Genomic DNA, 18,072 nt, shown 5'->3' with positions numbered 1-18,072 from the left:
CGCAAAAGTTAACGTGCATTCGGGGAAATTTCGGACGTAAAGCGAGTGCTCATCTCAGTGGAACTCTTTGAGCCCATGTCTCCTATCCCTCCTTGCCTTGAGTTGCATGATGTGAGGCATTCCTTTAGTTCATTAGTAACTTGAGACATGTTTGGTCTTTCCCGGGAAGAAGGATTCACACAAGACATTGCTATCTCAATTGCCTTCCAGACCGAAGTAGGATCATAATCCCTACTGAGTCTTGGATCCACAATGTTTTCAATATCTCCCTTGGTAAGCATGTATCCCACCCAAGCTGCTATGTGTGGCCTTTCCCGGGTTTGCTGAATTACAGGTCGGCTTGTGATCATTTCCAATAATAGAATGCCGAAGCTGTATACATCACTCTTCTCGTTCAACCTATTTGTTCGATAATATCTACAAGACAAAATAGGTCCTTTTTTTTCAAATGAAACGGTAGACAAGTTTGGGTCTACTTAGTGAGGTTATTTAACTCTTACTCAGGATCAAGATATCCAGGAGTGCCAGCAACGGCTGTTGACACATGGGTTGCTCCCCCGATTGGAAAAGATCTTGAAAGCCCAAAATCTGCTAGTTTCGCTTGGAAGTGCTCATCCAAAAGTATATTTGTTGTTTTTATATCACGATGTACCATTGGAGGCTTGCAACCCGTATGCAAGTACTCTAAACCTGTATATATATATATAAATTAAACTCTCTCATGCATGTTAGACGATCAATGTAAAATAATTGATGGATTTTGAAATTAGAACGAACCTTGAGCAGTCTCGACGGCAATTTTTAGTCTACTTGACCACTTCAAAGGGAAGCCACCACGTTCTCCTATAATTCGAAACAATTAAGCGATATTGTGGAGACATGAAATACAGATATCTTGTGAGTGCATGATCCTTATTTTAAAAAGTGATGTATTTAAGTTTTTACCTGAGAGATGCTGTTTTAAATCTCCATTGGGTGCATACTCATAAAGGAGGGCCAAGTGGCCTTCTTCGTCACAATATCCAACCAAACTTACCAAATTTACGTGGTGGACTCTCAAAAGGAGTTCAACCTGACCAACAATGTCAAAACATGTTTATAAATATATATATATATATATATATATATATTGGCCATATTTAAGTATGGTACGTGACCTTAACATACCTCTGCCTTAAATTCCTTATAGCCTTGTACTGATGATTGAGAAAGTAATTTAACAGCTATTGGTTGTGTACCATTCAAATAACCATGATATACTACTCCGAATCCTCCTTCTCCAAGAACTCGTTGAAAGTTGTCTGTTAGGGTTGCCACATCTGAATATGTGAACTTTTTTGTCTGCGTAACTATGGACGGCCCACTTGGTAACTCATGTTGAACTGTAGATAAAGACAGAATAATGTGCAAATAATGAAAAGCTCCATGTGATTTGGTTCCTTTAGTATACTTAATACATCATGCATGCTACACTAAGTGATAAGGACATATCCCATCTGTAAACTGAGTACCTTGCGTTTGCTTTTTCTTCTTGAAAAACAGAATGAGAATCAACACAGCTACAATGATGAGTACGGAAGCAGCTGATGCAACAACTGGTAAAACGTACTTTTGGTTGCTATTTTTGCATGACGCATCAGCACAAAACTTAGAGTTTCCATTGATCCTTAAGAGCATAAGTGTTGTTCAATAAAACTAAAAAATAAACGAGCGTTAATGGAAATTGTTTTAAAAAATAAAAATATACGTCAGCTTTAGCCCATTCTTTTCTCTATCATGAAATGCTTTAGGAAGAGGACCCGTAAGATTGTTCCAACTTAAGTTTCTGTCGAAAAAAAGAAATATTACATTGACAACAGCCAAATCTGAATAATAAGTGGCTAATCAACGTTTATTCAAATTAACTTACATGATCGACAATGACTTCATGCTGGCTAGAAATTCGGGCACTCCTCCAGTTAAACTGTTATTTGATAAGTCCCTAGCGTATGCAAAAATGTTTAAAATTCATTTCCATTTATAGAACAAAGAATAGATTTTCGTTTTACCATGATATTATATTCTCATAAGTTATCTATAAAGAAAAAAAAAAACCAAGATCTAGTCACAGAAGATATGATAAGACATACTTCAATTATGAGGAAAAATCATGGCCTTGATATTATGTTCTTTCTCATGCCTTGTGTGATAAAACATTAATATTAATACGATAATATGATTTTTTGTCGTTAGTATATAGATATATTATATCCACAAAACTGCATTTTTTTTTTAAATATTAAAGGGTCTTCATATAAAATTTAAATATCTCTGGGTTTTCTTTGTTGGTACTTCATTGTGCAAAGTAGACATGAAATTAAAAATAAAAAACTCCATGAAGGAACAAAATAAAAAGAAAAGCCCAACCGAAATTCCTTAATAGGTCCGGTTAGGAGATGAACCCGAACAAATTTGCCACAAAACATGCTAAACCTGGAAAACAGAAACCCTTAAAGCGGAATGAAGTAGTATGCACGCACTTTTATATTGCTAGTTAGATATATTAAGTTCGTGCGTTGTGGATGGTAATATTGTAAGATTTTAGAGTTTTTAAGTTTTTTTTTTTTTTTGGCAAACAGAGTTTTTAAGTTAATATGATGAATGATAATGTAATAGACCGGCAAAAGAAACAGCACGAAACTACAGTTTTTAGAAGCAATTACAGTTTTCGAAGCTCGGTCAGATTTTGAAAGACTGGTGCTATGGCCCCTTTTAACCCGTGTGATGATAAATCTCTGTTTACATTATCAGAACGATTTCAAGCATAAGATTCTTGAGATATTTGTGTTTTAACAAAAGAAAATGTATGAGATAGTGAACTTACAAAGAAATAATCCTTGGAGGAGTAGAACTGTTAGTGTAGCTGCACTTTAAATCTGCCCATTTTAGCAGTTCAGGGACGCAGGGATCTCCCTGCCAACTTATTATTTTTAATCCATACGTTTCTTGGATATTCTTTATAGCAGAGACTGACATAGAGATCCAAGAGGAAGTCAAGAATTAGCATACACGGTATCATCGTTTCGTAGTTAACTAGGCAATATGTAAAGGAATAAACTGTGACATACCATCGTTTGGATCTGTTTCAGCATATAAAATTTCCAAAACATTGAACGCCTCAACAGCATTAATCAGGGGCGGAAGAGTTGATCTTTCAGTTCTTACAAGGTCCAAGTCGCATGACTTAAAAAATACGCCTCCACATTTTAGTGGTGATTTGTTGTATTTTGTTTCTGATTGTAACACCTGAGGACTATAAGCTCTGTGAATAATAATTCCTTCAAAGAAAATGTCGAATTCCCTAGTATCATTTGCTTGTAGGGGTTGGATCTCGGCAAAATGAAAATATGCATTAACTTTGTCATTAGGGACGTCTGGATACCAGTAATAGTTAAATGGTCTGGTGGCATTTCTGGGGGAAATTCCCGACCTACTTACAGCATCTGGCACTGCAAAAGGATTAGAGGAAGTCACATTGAGAGTGGTGTTTACGCTTATTTCTAAATAACGTATAGATGGAGCCCATTTGCGATCAAAGATATCATCAGGATACCTGAAAAGAAAAAGAATTGGGTTAGCCATGCAAAAGTAAATGAATCCTTTTACATTACGTGTTATAGCGTCTATTGTGTGGACTGTGGAAACATATGCATATAGCATATCCAGACGACAGACGTTCCAGCATGGCACCCAGTCTCCTACGATATAGTTTCCATATAATTTATTTTGTTTTCAGTTTTATTTTTTGTTTTATTAATTCTATTATTTTATTATTCGGCTACTTCGCTATTTTGCTATTCTGATTAGCTTAAATAGATTCTCAGATTTTTTTTCCATATATATATTCGATCTCAATTAGATAAGTGATACAACTATGCATTTACAGATTTGCAATTCGGTTTTATTTTTTTAATGAATGTTAAATTTTCTTCAAACAAAAAAAAAATTCATTTCTAAAATGCGAGCTTTAAAGCATAAAACTGGTTACAATTCTTTATTTTTCATCAAAAAAAACTTAATTCACAAAGCTGGCCCAAATGCAAACCACCTTTGTAATTTATCTTCATATCTGGAATCACTTAGTACACTACAAAAAAACATGCCGAAAACCTACGGAAAATATCGCCAGAAAAACGTAGGAAACAACTCTTTCTTACCAAATTCCTACAAAATTTTGTCATAGGAAATCAGCCGTCGGAAATTGTAAAAGGTAAGAAAATGGTATGAAATTTCCTACGAAAATGTTGGTAGGACAGTTTTCCTACGAAAAATTTAATAGAACTTTCCTACTAAATTACTACCATTTTCTATAGATTAATATTCTTTCCAATTTCCTATGAAACATCACTTACCTATTTCCTACGATTTTTTTACTAATCTTTTACTACTAATTTCTTACCAATTTCTTACCAATATAATTTTATAAAAATCAAAACTTAAATTAATATCGGAAATTGAATTTAAATTTAAATATAAATTAATTATAAATTTGATTAATGAAGGTGAAGACTCTTATTTATAAATTATTTATAAATATATTAACTAGAATTATATAAATTAAACTAAATAATTATTAACTAGAGGGAGAGAGGTGAAGACTCTTATTTATAGAGCAACTTCTTCACTTGAATTATCTTAGATTGTTGATGTGGGATAAACCAAAAAACATAGTGTCCTACGGAATTCTTACGATTTTTGTACAAACGATATTTCGTAGGAAATCCGTAGAAAAATTTAATTTTGCTCTTTTTATAGTGCAGTCTCTTCGTCTAAATTCTTAACTTTTCGATGTGGGAGAAATAAAAATACATATTTTCCTACAAACCTCCTACGATTTTTCTACAAACAATATTTCGTAGGAAATTCGTAGGACAGTTTAATACGAAATTTCCACCAGGGTAACATACAATTGGATCCTACAATTTTCCTACCAAATTTTGACAGTATTTTCTACGAATATAAATTTGGTAGGTTATTGGTTGGATATATTCTACCACTTTTTGACATTTTTTTTTTGTAGGAAATTTTTTACCAATTTCCTACCACTTTTATTTTTCGTCATAATTTCGTAAGAAATTGGTGAAAAATATTCCTACCAAATACATTCGTAGGAATTTTCGTAAGAATATGACATGTTTTCTTGTAGTGGTAATCGTATGGAGCTAAACCTGTTTCGAAGACCTTTGTCGATTACTTTGACTAGTTTGGTCTAGTTCATAGGAGGAGAGCCATGCCTGCGAGCCTTCCTTTTCCTCCAGATTGCGTAGATTGTTTGCTGGAAAAGGTATCTGGCGATGAAAAGATCCACCTAATTCTGCTGAGTTTTCGAGATTCTGTCAACAATTGTCGGCTACTCTGTAGAGAAATCCTGGAGCATGATTCCATTGGCTAGGTTCAACCATATCCTTTTAGAATATGGACATGTAAAGAACAAGTGATCGTGTGTTTCCACCGATATGTGACAGAACACACAGTGGACTTGAATGTTCGAGTTCCAAGTTCACATACGATCTCCCATCAATAAGCGATTATGTAACATTAACCAGGCAATGAAAGCAAATTTTGGAGTATGATGGTTAAACCAAATCCCAACCATGGAATCCTCGACGAGTGCTGAGTAAGCTAATCCTGAGTTGTTTTGGTATTGAAAGAAATCTTGTACGAGTCCTCCTTTGAGTTCCACAGGTAGACATCCTCCTCTGTTTCTCGATACCTATGTCGTACAGCCTCGATCTCATCCTCCACCTTGCTTAGCATTTGATTGCGGTGCCATCTTATTATATGCGTGAGAAATACATCTTCCATAGTAGAAGCATGATTGATGCCTTAATCAACACAACCGTTGAACCAAATGTTGATAAAAAGGTTATCCATTGCCAACCAGCTATCATACCAAAAATAACACCATTTTACTATTTTTAACACCAACCCTTAGAAACCTCTCAGCCAAGGTTCTGCATTTAAGTATTTGCTTCCACATCCAGGAATTTAAAAGCCGACATCCAAAAAATGACAAGGTTCGCGATGACAGATCTGTAGTCTTCCTGCGAAAGAAAGATTATGAGCTGTCCATGTGCCAATCCTGCTCTTGATCTTATCAATAAGCGAAGGATAGCCGAGAGTTCTCATTTGCTTCGTGAGAAGTGGGAGACCCAAATACCGGACCAGAAGAGACCCGAGCTCAAAATGAAATCTCTGTCCAATTTCGTTACGAACCGAATTCGCCACCCCATGTAGATATGCAGTAGTTTTCTCAAGACTAATTTGAAGCCCCAATATTTTTGAAAACTCCTCAAACACACCAATAATTCATTCCACCGAAGTCAATTTACCATCTGAGAAGATCATGAGATCATCCGCAAACCCAAGATGAGTAAGTTTAGTGTTTGAGCACCTTGGATTATAACCAAACTTTCTCTCTATGGCAGCCTTGTCCAGCATGGGTGAGAGCACACTGATACAAATAACAAATAAGTATGGAAAGAGAGAACAGCCTTGTCGCAAATCCCAAGAACTTTCAAATATCCAGCTAAATCTCCATTCACCTGAACTGAAAAAGAGGCAAACCGGATCTAGTGAATGAAAACCGGAGGTAATTCCATTGCCTATAGAACAGTCATAAGAAACTCCACTTAACTGAATTAAAAGCCTTTGAAATATCTATTTTCAGAGCACATCGAGAAGAAATCGAGTTTATACAATATCCCGACACCAGTTCCGATGCAAGTAGCAAATTTTCTATCAGAAGACGGTTTTGAACAAAAGCAGATTGGTTTAGAGCAATAAACTGAAGAAGGATTTGCTTCAACCAATTAGCCAAAACCTTAGAAATAATCTTGTAAATCACATTGCAGTAAGCAATCGGCCGATAATCCTTCATATGTTTAGCTTGTTCTTTCTTTGGGATTAGCGCAAGAATTATTGAGTTAACCTCTTTTGGAAGAAACCATTTTATGAAGAAAGATTGTATTGCAATCACTAGATCATGACCAATAACCGGCCAGCTTTCCTTGAAAAATTCCACTGTATAACCATCCGGACCTAGAAATTTATTTGCTGCCATTGCAAATCCTTGATCTCAACTTCTGTGAGTTCCATGATAAGATTTTGTTGATCCTCCAGAGAACAGCGATAGAGTAGCAACTTCTTTATCACATCAACACTTACCTGTTGAAAATCCCCTGGCCGATGATTCAAATAGAGTAGAAGTGATTTACTGCCTCCTCCTTTATCTCACTGCACCCTGTAATCACAGTTCCATCCTGCCTCTGTAACTGTCTAATACCATTTCTTAATGCTTTGATCTTCACCACTTGATGAAAAACTTTGGTATTTTTGTCACCCACGTTTAACCAGCTAAGATTTGATTTTTGCGCTACATAGCTTTCCTCGAGATTAGCAGACTGTTCCCATCGACTGAAAGCAGCACTTTCTTTTTACTGTGACAAGATAGTCAGATTAAGCAAATTCTGTTATTTCTTGGAGCATAATAACTCAAAGTTGATCTTCACTCTCTTGGATATGTCCTGCAACGTCTCTCTAGAGATTTGCCTTATTACAGGTTTTAGAATTTTCAGCTTTTTTGAGACCCGAAACAGAGCTGAAGTAGAGTGAAAGAGAGGTATTGTTCCCTCCTAATAACTCTTCAAAGCATCCTGGAACTCTGGCAACTTAGTAATGACATTTGTAAACTTGAATAGCTGTTTCGATCTCATGATCTTTCCATTTAATTGAAACCTTCATCGGAGGTGGTCAGAGCAACCACCCACCTTGAAGACGCAATATGACCGAGGGCTGTTGTCAAGCCAATGATCATTGATAAGCAACCTGTCCAACTTTTTGCAAATTAATCCTTCTTCCTGCTTATTCACCAAGTGAAACAAGGACCATGGTATCCCATATCACTTAAATCTCCATCTCTTATGAGTTTTTTAAAATCCCACATTTCAACCGAAAAACCAGTCAAAACACCTTGAGCTGAGTGCTCTTCTATGGAGAGGATTTCATTGAAGTCCCCTATAACCATCCAACGCATTTTTCTATAGATAGGTGAGGCAAAATAGCTTCTTAGGTCAGTCTACAACTCCCTTCTATCCTCCACAAAGTTCGAACCGTAGACAAAGGTACACAAGAATTTTTTCTCTCCATCTTGTAACTTCACCAGCATTGATATCATTTGACTACACTTAAACACCGGCATTAATTTGACCGAATCCCGCCAAACTACCCCCAGATTCTTCTGAGTCAATGATGCTCATAATTATTCAAAAACAACCATCCTGGAAACACCTCATTTACCACCTCCTCTGCATTATTCTCCTTTATTCGAGCTTCTAAAAGTCCCCCGAAAAGAAAATCCTGCTCCCTACACCATCTTTACACAACTTTTTGTTTCTTTTTTTGTTAAAACCTCTAATGTTCCAGAAAAAACCCAGACATTATTGGTTTGATTTATTTGACTTCTTCTTGTTATTCTTCCTATTATTCCTCTTCTTCTTCCCTGAACTCCCGAAAGGCGAGGATGTAATAGGCTGAACAAACTTATGAGATGATTTTGACCTTCTCGGAAGAGATATTCTTCCTCCTGCAGTCAATTTAATCGCTTCTTCCTTATCAAAAAAAGAGTTTTGTTTTTCCACCAATAGATCATCATCCTCTGATACCATTTGTTCTGTACCCCTGCTCGTCTTTTGATTTAAATCCTTTGAAACTGGAATATCCTCATCTGATGAGTCACCAGAGTTCTTTCCCTCCTCACCATCATCCTCCAAATCCAATACACCATCCTAGAGAGACACAAACCTTGATGCAGAGACAATAACATCCTCATCGATAAATTTTTTTGAACTCCTACTGGCTCTAGCTGATGAATTTACGGATTTCCAACTTTCTGAAGTGACTTCTTTGGTACTTTTAACACCTTTTTCTGGGGTTCCTCCCTCGGTACTCCCTGATGGTGTTTCCACAATACGTGTCTCAGATTTTCTTTGAGAAGCAGCTCTCTGTTGAGTCGAAACAGAGTGACTCTGCTCCACCACTGTTTTTTCTCCTCTCAAAACTTCTACTGAAACAACTTTTTTCATAGGCGATTTACGCTGTAGAATCGTTATGTCCCTAGACTGTGCTTTACAGTCCGCTTAAGTATGTCCCCATTTGGCGCATGGAGCACACCAAAGAAGCAACCACGGAAATTCATAGAGCACTATCGTATCCATTCAGCATTAGATTTAAAACTGAAACAGCCGATTTAAAACTGAAACATTCTGGCAGTTTCTGCTTTGGATTCACCTCCACAAAAACTCTAGCCTCCTCAGAATTCTTGCCCACAAAGTATTCGGATGCAGCTTCTTTGGCTCTCCCAACGGGCTAGTTAAAAAGCTTAACCCTTTCCACGTGAACATTGGACGCAGAACATTACGTAATACCACCCACATGGGGAGCACTGTTACTTCCGGCTGAGATTCCTCCACAACAGGACTCTATTTAGAAACCATCATTGGAACGTTTTTGATGCTCAACATTCCTTTCCTCAGAATCCTTGATCTAAACAAAGCATTAGGGATCTTGAACTTAACCATAGTTTCATCAACAACGAACACATCGACTTTCTTTGACTTGTCTTCCAAGATCCAAATTTTATTCACTGTCATATGAATGAACCCCACGTGAGGCGCCGTTGAAACAAACTTACCGACAATATAGTCTTCCCAAAGGGGAAGAGCATTCTCGAAAACACAGTGTGGGACTTGAATGGTTTCCACACCATTCACCTCTTCAACTACAACATCGTACTTCTGAAGCCTCATCTTATCAGCAATGACAGAAGACCACAATTTCCCTAAGGCAACACCTCCTTTAAAACCACCAGAAACCCCAATATACTTGCAATTCGGTTTTAAAACTCTTGTTATCACTTAGGTGACGAAATTTATCTCACATGGAAAGCATACAAACTCTCACGCCCAGTATCCTACGATATAGTTTCTATACCTTAAAAAGCAGTATCCGTGTTTAAGGACACCAAATATTTAAGAACTGAACCTGTTCCTAGAATACTATGATAGCCTAGTTTATTTCAAACAATTCAAAAACTTTAAAATCCTCTCTCCTATATTATATACTAGGTGGCTTATACCTGCGCTATGTGGCTTATCCACAGAAATTTAATTTTAGAAAATTTGAAACCAATATTATTTTGAGACAATTTTCTAAATAGACACAAGACCAGTCAAAATTTGCTAGAAAGGAAAAAAAGTGAATCAGGAGAAAATTTTGAATTCGAAATGGTGGTAGATTACGAAAAAAACTCTCAAGCTGACTTTCCTTATTTTACTAACCCTATTTTTGATTTAATTTAAATGACATGAGAAAGATAATATCGACCTCTATAGATTCTTGTAGATAGTATAGGTCTGTTTATAGACTTTTGGGAACCACAAAATATTACCGCTCTGGAAATTTTCTCTCATTATTCTTCTTTACTTAACATATAAGTTATATAATTACATAAAATCTTATCAAGCTATATACTTTGTTAGCATGGTAAGTGTCTGGATTCTTGAAACAAATTTCTTTTTGCATTCTTTGACACCTCTAATTGCTATATTTGATTCGATAACTGATTATATCAAAACCCATTAACATATACGTTATACAGTTATATTAAACGTTAGCAGTCTAAATAATTCTTTAAAGCTGTTTTTAATCTCATATATGTTAACATATAAGTTATACAATTACACAACATGTTATGAAACTATATAATTTGGTAGCATGTTTAATTTCAGTTGTTATATTTGGTGTAATAATATAGTTAACATGTTAAGTGGAAATTAGATATATATCAAAACATTTGTTAGATGGTATTAACATTTGTTGATTGTTAACTTTCAAATTAATATTTTTTCAACGTAACTCATCGAGATCTCCGTCTTCAACAATCTCTCTCTCAGTCTCAGATCCATAATTTTAGAGAAATTGAATTTCTAATTTATATCAGCAGATACATAATTTTAGAGAAGAGATGAAACTAAAATAATTTTAATTTAGATAAGATCAGCAATTTTGATTAGTTCTCTCGAGAAAATTGAAATCGAACCAGAGAAATCTGAAGTTCGAAGAACAATAGCTGAGCAGATACGCATTGGAATATTTGAGGAAGAGAAACAAACAACAAAAAAGTTCACAGTCAAATTTTTGTGGAGAAACGTAGAAAGAAAGAAGAAGAAAGAAGAAGAAAAAGATAAGGAAGATAAGAAGAAAGTGAAAAAGATTTAGCTAGGAAGCTCGGGTATGTAACGGTAAAATAGTATTAAATAAAATTCAACAGTGTTTAAATAGTATATTTTCCTTTTTAGCAAATTATGAATAATATTATGTATATATGGCACATTTACTTTATTATTTTTCTTTTTATTATTCTAAGAATATAATTTTTAGATATCACATGGGATGAATTTATACAAAATAATATATTTTTAAAACGAATAACATTTAGTACATGCAGAATTTATAGCTATACAATAATTTTCACTTGATATTTTCATCTCTGATCAATAAAAACAAAATAATCTATTCAGCGAAAATCTAATAATATAAAAAATTTATTCAAAAAAAAAAAAAAATATATATTCATTTATGAATTGTATTATCTATTGGTGAATATCTATGATTCAAGCACATTCCCTAAACAAACTTGAATACTAAACTGTGACTTTACATACCGTAGAAAGCTGTCAGAATCTCTAAAGGTCTTCCGTTGTATGAGGTTCAAGGGACCGAGATGTGTCATATAAGAATCATTTCTTAATGGCCGTACTTCCAAGGTTGATATCATTGGTATAGTTGCTCCTGTCTTAACAAGACAAATCTGCAATAAGTTAGACTTTGTCATGTAAATGATCTCATGATCTTTTTTGGATTCCAACAAATCCGGTTCCAAATCCACTGCAATCCACATGTTAGGGCCCACATGTAAATCAAACTTGGGAGACACATTAAGGCTGTCATAATTTCCATATGCGAAACCTGCTCTTATTAGATAGTTAATTCCTTTGTTTACTGTCAAATCATAGCAGTTTCGTATTCCATCTGGAAAATATCTTAGATCCTTGTATTGCCTGTAGGCATACATAACATCATCCTCAGCTACACCGCGTTTACCACTTTGGATGTAATCCGCATCAGATGTGTATATTAATCCCGTTACTGAGTCGGTATACGGAGACTCAGAAGGTGGTAAACCACAGTCCAAACTGATGAATCCTGACGATACATAAAATATTAGTGCAATAGTGTTTTTCTTCTTGATAAATATGAAGGTCAAGAGAAACAATCAAAACTGTTAATGAGAGAGAAAACTTTCAATTTTACAAACCAACTAATTTTTCTAGATCTATAGCTATCATGTGTATTCTATAGTGAGTATATATGCCAAAAAGTTAGTGATCTTGACAGACAGAACGAGAACACTTAACTACAACCATGAGTAATCCTCATTCATTATTTATATGTCAAACAGGGAAGATGAAGGAAATTAAACTTAATTTAACAATTGATGTATAAAAAGTACCTAGTTGATCAGGCTGAGCTTGAATAAGATGTACACTGGCAAAAGCCACAACGCTCAATGCCAGTAAAAGGTAGCGTTGACAATTCATTTTCAAGTTAACATACAAACTTTGGTTAAAAAGGCTATCTGATATATATGGAAGAATATTTTGATTTTCTATACGTGATGTGGCTATCCAATATAACCAGTTTGTGTATAATTCGTCCCAGCACGTCTCAAGTGGACTTTTTAAAATTATGTACATTTATCCAACTTGTGGGACAAGGTGATTATTTAAGCACCTGATGTTATCTTTGTTTAAACAAGAGAGAAACCTTAAAAATACATGCGACCAATATATTGGGTTGGAATGTATCGATGAAATTTACAAATTACGAATTTATATATTTATTTTCTGAGTTGACTTTCTATTTATGTATTAACTCATTCCTGAAGGAAATATTCCTACATCTGACGAGTCTCGTGAACATAGACTACTGGATTCAACATCAACTGGGTTGGTTCCACGATCTTACCATGGAATGTGTCAATGAAATTCTCCAATCTTTAATGTTTTAACCAGAGTTGCTTTTTTTAATGCACTATTCCTCCATCGTGTATATGATATATTTCTCAATACAAGCTTTCATTTTTTTTTTCACGAAGCAAGTCTTTGTTTTGTTCCTTATATACATAGGAACCTTTCAAGAAGATGAAGAGTCGTCTTTTCTTGGCTATGATCGGAACCTTTGCCGTTATGGACCTTATGGTTAGAGGCCAGAATCAAGAAGGTAATAAACATCTTCTGAAGTGTACATCATGGATGAAACTTGAAATATCTTTATATTTTTTTTTCTTAGTTCCATTTCACTCTTTTTATGTTTGAACAGGTTTCATCAGTCTGGATTGCGGACTTCCTATTGAGGAATCTCCTTATAGTGTTCCGTCAATTGGATTAACATTTACATCGGATTCCACATTTATCCAGACGGGAAAAAATGGTAGAGTCGATAAAGAATTCAACAAAAGATTCCGAAAACCATATTTGACTCTGAGATACTTTCCCAAAGGAAAACGTAACTGCTATAGTCTGAGTGTCAAGCGTGGCACACGATATCTCATCTTGATTACTTTCATATATGGAAATTATGATGGTCTTAACGTTTATCCAAATTTCGATCTTTATCTTGGTCCTGATAAGTGGACAACAATAGATATGGAAGGAAGACAAAATGGTACAGACGAGGAGATCATACACAAAGCTAGATCAAACTCTTTGGATATTTGTCTTGTTAAAACAGGAGCAACCTCACCAATAATATCAGCTATAGAACTACGGCCACTAAAAAATGATACTTATGTTACCTATTCGGGCTCACTTAGCAACTCTTTTCGGGTCTACTGTAGCAATTCGGAAAGGGAGATAAGGTAAGTCGACCTTGTTTAAAAACTTTTTTAAAACAGGACGTGAGAGTTTTCTGGCACGAATCATGACATGCCTTCAGTTTTTTTTTTTTTTTAATAAAGAAAATATATTTTTGGGCTTAACCCGGAGTCCCGGACAACAAACGATTGCAAGTACCTTCATACAAAAGAAAAAAGAAAAGAACATTCATCAAATCATGTTATTTTTTGTAATTTAATATATAACCATCTTTGTTTCTACAAATATTGTTTAAATGGAAACTAAAAATGATATGCGTGTGAAGATATGCTATATTGCTCAAAATCCATTGAGAATAAGTGGAGACAGTGGAGTATTCTAAATTAGTTTAATATTACGTTAGATCCCAACTTACCCTCGAAATGAAATTCGTTAAAGAATATATCCTGGTTTTTGATAGAGTAGCAATAAGGGTTCATTTGCTTAATTACTTTTCGCTAATACAATTTGATTGCAGGTATGTTGATGACGTCTATGATCGTGTTTGGACTCCATTCTTCAGCCCTTCATTTACGCAGATAACAACCAGCCTTAATATAAACAATTCAGATACATTTGTGGTACCAAAAAGTGTACTCAAAAGTGCTGCCACGCCTACAAACGCTAGTAAGCCATTAACCATCACCTGGACACCTAAACCCTCTAATGCTGAAGTGTATATATACATGCACTTCGCCGAGATACAAACCCTCCAAGCCAATGAGAGGAGGGAATTCGACGTTGTCTTGAAAGGAAACTTTAATCACTCAGGTTTCAAAATACCCAAGCTGTTAGAGGCATTTACATTATACACTGCTGCACCGGTACAATGTGATTCCGACGGTTGCAATTTACAGCTAGTACGAACTCCAAACTCAACTCTTCCACCTTTGATCAACGCTCTCGAGGCGTACACTGTTATCGAATTCCCACAATTGGAAACAAACCTAAGTGACAGTACTTTACGCAAACTTTCACTTGTTACTATGCATAAATTTATATTCCTCACATCTGCTACTAAAACTTTTCAATCTCTAACTGTTTCTGTTAGTTTTTGCTATCAAAAACATCAAAGCTACTTATCGTATGGGTATCATTAGTTGGCAAGGAGATCCGTGTCTCCCTCAAGAATTATCCTGGGAAAAACTAAGATGCTCTTACATAGATCTCTCCACCCCACCAAGAATTGTTTCCTTGTAAGGCCATTAACAACCCATTTCATAATTTAAAACTAGTGTATTAAGTCTTTTTATTTATTTGTGATTGCATAATTAGAAACTTGTCAGCAAGTGGATTAACTGGTCGCATACCCCCATATTTACAAAATCTAACGCAAATACAAGAACTGTAAGTTTTAATTTTTCTAGACTCACCAAACCAAGAAGGATTTGCTCGGCAGCGACATGTGAGCCAACTTTTCATATATTTGTACGCGTGTGCAGGGACTTATCTAATAACAGCTTGACTGGACATGTGCCTGCTTTTCTTGCCAATATGAAATTATTGTCTCTGATGTAAGTTTATTCAATCGAAAGCAAAATGAACATTTTAAACTTTTTATTGTGAACATGTATATACATTTTGACTGTGTATAATATAACACACACACACACACACATACAGATAAATGTTTTCTTTGCCTCAACAGAAACTTAAGTGGGAATAATCTCAATGGATCAGTTCCTCAGGCTCTTCTTGATAGAGTAAAGGAAGGACTTATGTTAAAGTAAGGTTCTTTTTTTTTTTTCCCATTCATGATATCATTTTGTTAGTTATATAGAAATTGGGTAGATATGGTAGCTCTTGTTCAGAAATTACAATGCTTAGAAAATACTTGGGATTTGAAGATAAGACATAGCAAGTACATATTAATACGATCTGTAGAAGAAGAGGAAACCATATTTTAGGACATACATGAGTTTAGGTTATGTACTTCAATATATCTAACGTTCCTTATAGACTTGAAGGAAATCCAGATTTGTGCAAATCTAGTCTATGCAATCCAAAAGAGAAAAAGAATTTCTTGTTTCCGGCTATTGCATCAGCTGCCTCTCTGCTTGTTATAGTGATGGTCGTGGCTCTTATTTTTGTTTTCCGAAAGAAGAAGGTGCCTTCAGGTACTTCTCATAACCATATAATCATTAGAGAGAATTCATAAAATATATATTGCAAAACCAAACATTTTACTGTGTAGATGTACCTGCTCCACCAGGTATGCCCGTAGCAGATGTTGGGCACACTAGTCACTCAGAATTATCATTCCTATCGAAAAAGATAAGGTTCACTTATATTGAGGTTCAACAAATGACAAATAAATTTGAAAGAGCTCTCGGTGAAGGAGGCTTTGGAGTCGTTTATCACGGTTGTGTAAATGGTACACAGCAAGTAGCTGTTAAAGTTCTCTCCCAGTCATCATCACAAGGCTATAAGCATTTCAAAGCAGAGGTACTCTTTTGCTCGATGATTAAATTTATGTTTATATATCTCTTATTCTTACTATTACAAGAGTATTAGCTGATGGATCAGTCGGTTAGGTGGAATTGCTTATGAGAGTGCACCATATAAATTTGGTGAGTCTTATTGGGTATTGTGATGAAGGAGACCATTTGGCCCTTATTTATGAGTACATGCCAAACGGAGACTTAAAGCAACATTTGTCAGGTAAATAACCCGTGATGGCTTAAGAATTATTTTAAATAAAGATCACAATTTGAGCAATCTGGAATTTTTTTTATATATAGGAAAGCGTGGCCGATTTTTCTTGAGCTGGGAAACTAGACTAAACATAGCTGTGAATGCAGCGCTAGGTACACACTAACCTTTTATTCATTATTGTTTAAGAAAATTTATTTAGTTCTTGATTGTGGTTTTCGGTATTAGTTTTCCTCGAATGGATCAGCGAGGAAACTATATGTTACCATAGGATGCAATGGATAGTAATCCTAAGACTCTTTATGAAATACTACATTCAATGATTACGTTGTCAGAACATTTATATATATTTCATAGGATTGGAGTATTTGCACTCTGGATGTAAACCACCAATGGTTCACCGAGACATAAAAAGTACAAACATACTTTTGGATGAGCGTTTCCAAGCTAAATTAGCGGATTTTGGGCTTTCACGATCATTTCCTAACGGAAATGAAATATATGTATCAACAGTTGTTGCTGGAACTCCCGGCTACCTTGATCCTGAGTGAGTATTTAGTTTATACATGTTATGTTACTATATAAATATGCAGCATCCCTATCGATAGTTAAGAGCTATAAATCTTTCATATCTTGTTTTGTAGGTATTATCAAACAAATTGGTTGACAGAAAAAAGTGATATATATAGTTTTGGAATTGTACTATTGGAAATTATCACAAACCGACCCATAATTGAGCAATCTCGTGAAAAGCCTCACATAGTCGAATGGGTCGAATGTAAGATAAGAAAGGGTGAGATTGGAAATATTGTGGATCCAAACATCCATCGAGATTACGACATTGGCTCTGCCTGGAAGGCTATTGAATTAGCAATGTCATGTGTGAGTCTTATTTCAGCAAGAAGACCGAACATGTCTCGAGTTGTGAATGATCTAAAAGAGTGTCTCATATCCGAAAAATTAAGGATAGGAGAGAGTCAAGAAATGGACTCAATGAGATAAATGCAAATCTAGAAGATAGAGTTTGATATCAAGGAGTAATCCATAGAGCTCTTGTGATGGCTTTGAGCAGATCCATGGAGTCTGATTTTATCCAGAGCTTGTCAAATCCGAGTTGTAGAGCATGTTTGTAGGGCTGAGCGAGGTGCCAAAGCCTCTTCTACGAGGGAGAAGTGACATGGTGATGAAATACAATTTATTGTTAATTAATTCTTTTAATTTCTGCTGAATCATAGGACTTAATCTCCACTTTCCCATTTTCCACTTTCCATTTTTTTATCTCTATATTTGTAGGATCAATTATTTTCCTTGGTGTATTTAAAGGCCTCATGGTTAAGATGATGAATCACACTTGAAATTTGCAAACAAAAAATTCATTGTGTTCTTAGACCAGGATTATCGCGGTTTC

General features: G+C 35.2%; 3 protein-coding genes across 3 annotated transcripts; 2 read left to right on the top strand and 1 right to left on the bottom strand.

The window, feature by feature from the left end:
• Nucleotides 1-8: 8 nt before the first annotated feature.
• Nucleotides 9-12,674, bottom strand: LOC18027831 (probable LRR receptor-like serine/threonine-protein kinase At2g28960). The gene is made up of 13 exons (XM_024147986.1): nt 12,611-12,674; nt 11,763-12,303; nt 3,108-3,592; nt 2,864-3,008; nt 2,703-2,774; nt 1,910-1,981; nt 1,748-1,825; nt 1,512-1,666; nt 1,168-1,421; nt 946-1,072; nt 778-843; nt 501-690; nt 9-417 (listed from the first exon to the last, which is right to left on the bottom strand). Exons 2-13 carry the CDS (start codon nt 12,170-12,172, stop codon nt 9-11), a joined length of 2,463 nt encoding a protein of 820 aa, XP_024003754.1. The 5' UTR covers nt 12,173-12,303; nt 12,611-12,674.
• Nucleotides 12,675-13,301: 627 nt separating this feature from the next.
• LOC112081447 (probable leucine-rich repeat receptor-like protein kinase At2g28990) lies at nt 13,302-14,021 on the top strand. Its single transcript, XM_024147987.1, has 2 exons — nt 13,302-13,380; nt 13,480-14,021. Exons 1-2 carry the CDS (start codon nt 13,302-13,304, stop codon nt 14,019-14,021), a joined length of 621 nt encoding a protein of 206 aa, XP_024003755.1.
• Nucleotides 14,022-15,062: 1,041 nt separating this feature from the next.
• On the top strand, nt 15,063-17,666 carry LOC18027829 (probable leucine-rich repeat receptor-like protein kinase At2g28990; the record flags this gene model as incomplete). Its single annotated transcript, XM_024148296.1, has 10 exons — nt 15,063-15,208; nt 15,288-15,359; nt 15,455-15,526; nt 15,661-15,738; nt 15,972-16,129; nt 16,207-16,457; nt 16,547-16,673; nt 16,754-16,819; nt 17,022-17,211; nt 17,309-17,666. Coding segments are annotated over 10 exons (1,518 nt in total), but the record flags the coding sequence as incomplete, so codon positions are not given.
• Nucleotides 17,667-18,072: the final 406 nt, after the last annotated feature.

The sequence above is a fragment of the Eutrema salsugineum genome, unplaced genomic scaffold (assembly GCF_000478725.1).
Source record: "Eutrema salsugineum unplaced genomic scaffold, Eutsalg1_0 scaffold_10, whole genome shotgun sequence".
In the NCBI taxonomy this organism is placed as follows: Eukaryota; Viridiplantae; Streptophyta; class Magnoliopsida; order Brassicales; family Brassicaceae; genus Eutrema; species Eutrema salsugineum.
Note: the sequence above shows the minus strand (reverse complement) of the source record. Positions and strands in the feature narration are given on the sequence as shown.

Coding starts and splice junctions, on each gene's coding strand:
- LOC112081447 (XM_024147987.1), top strand. CDS start 13,302: ATGAAGAGTCGTCTTTTCTTGGCTATGATCGGAACCTTTGCCGTTATG. Junction 13,381..13,479: donor TAGAGGCCAGAATCAAGAAG/GTAATAAACATC, acceptor ATGTTTGAACAG/GTTTCATCAGTCTGGATTGC.
- LOC18027831 (XM_024147986.1), bottom strand. CDS start 12,172: ATGTATGCCTACAGGCAATACAAGGATCTAAGATATTTTCCAGATGGA. Junction 1,422..1,511: donor GAAGAAAAAGCAAACGCAAG/GTACTCAGTTTA, acceptor AATCACATGGAG/CTTTTCATTATTTGCACATT. Junction 691..777: donor TGCCGTCGAGACTGCTCAAG/GTTCGTTCTAAT, acceptor ATATATATACAG/GTTTAGAGTACTTGCATACG.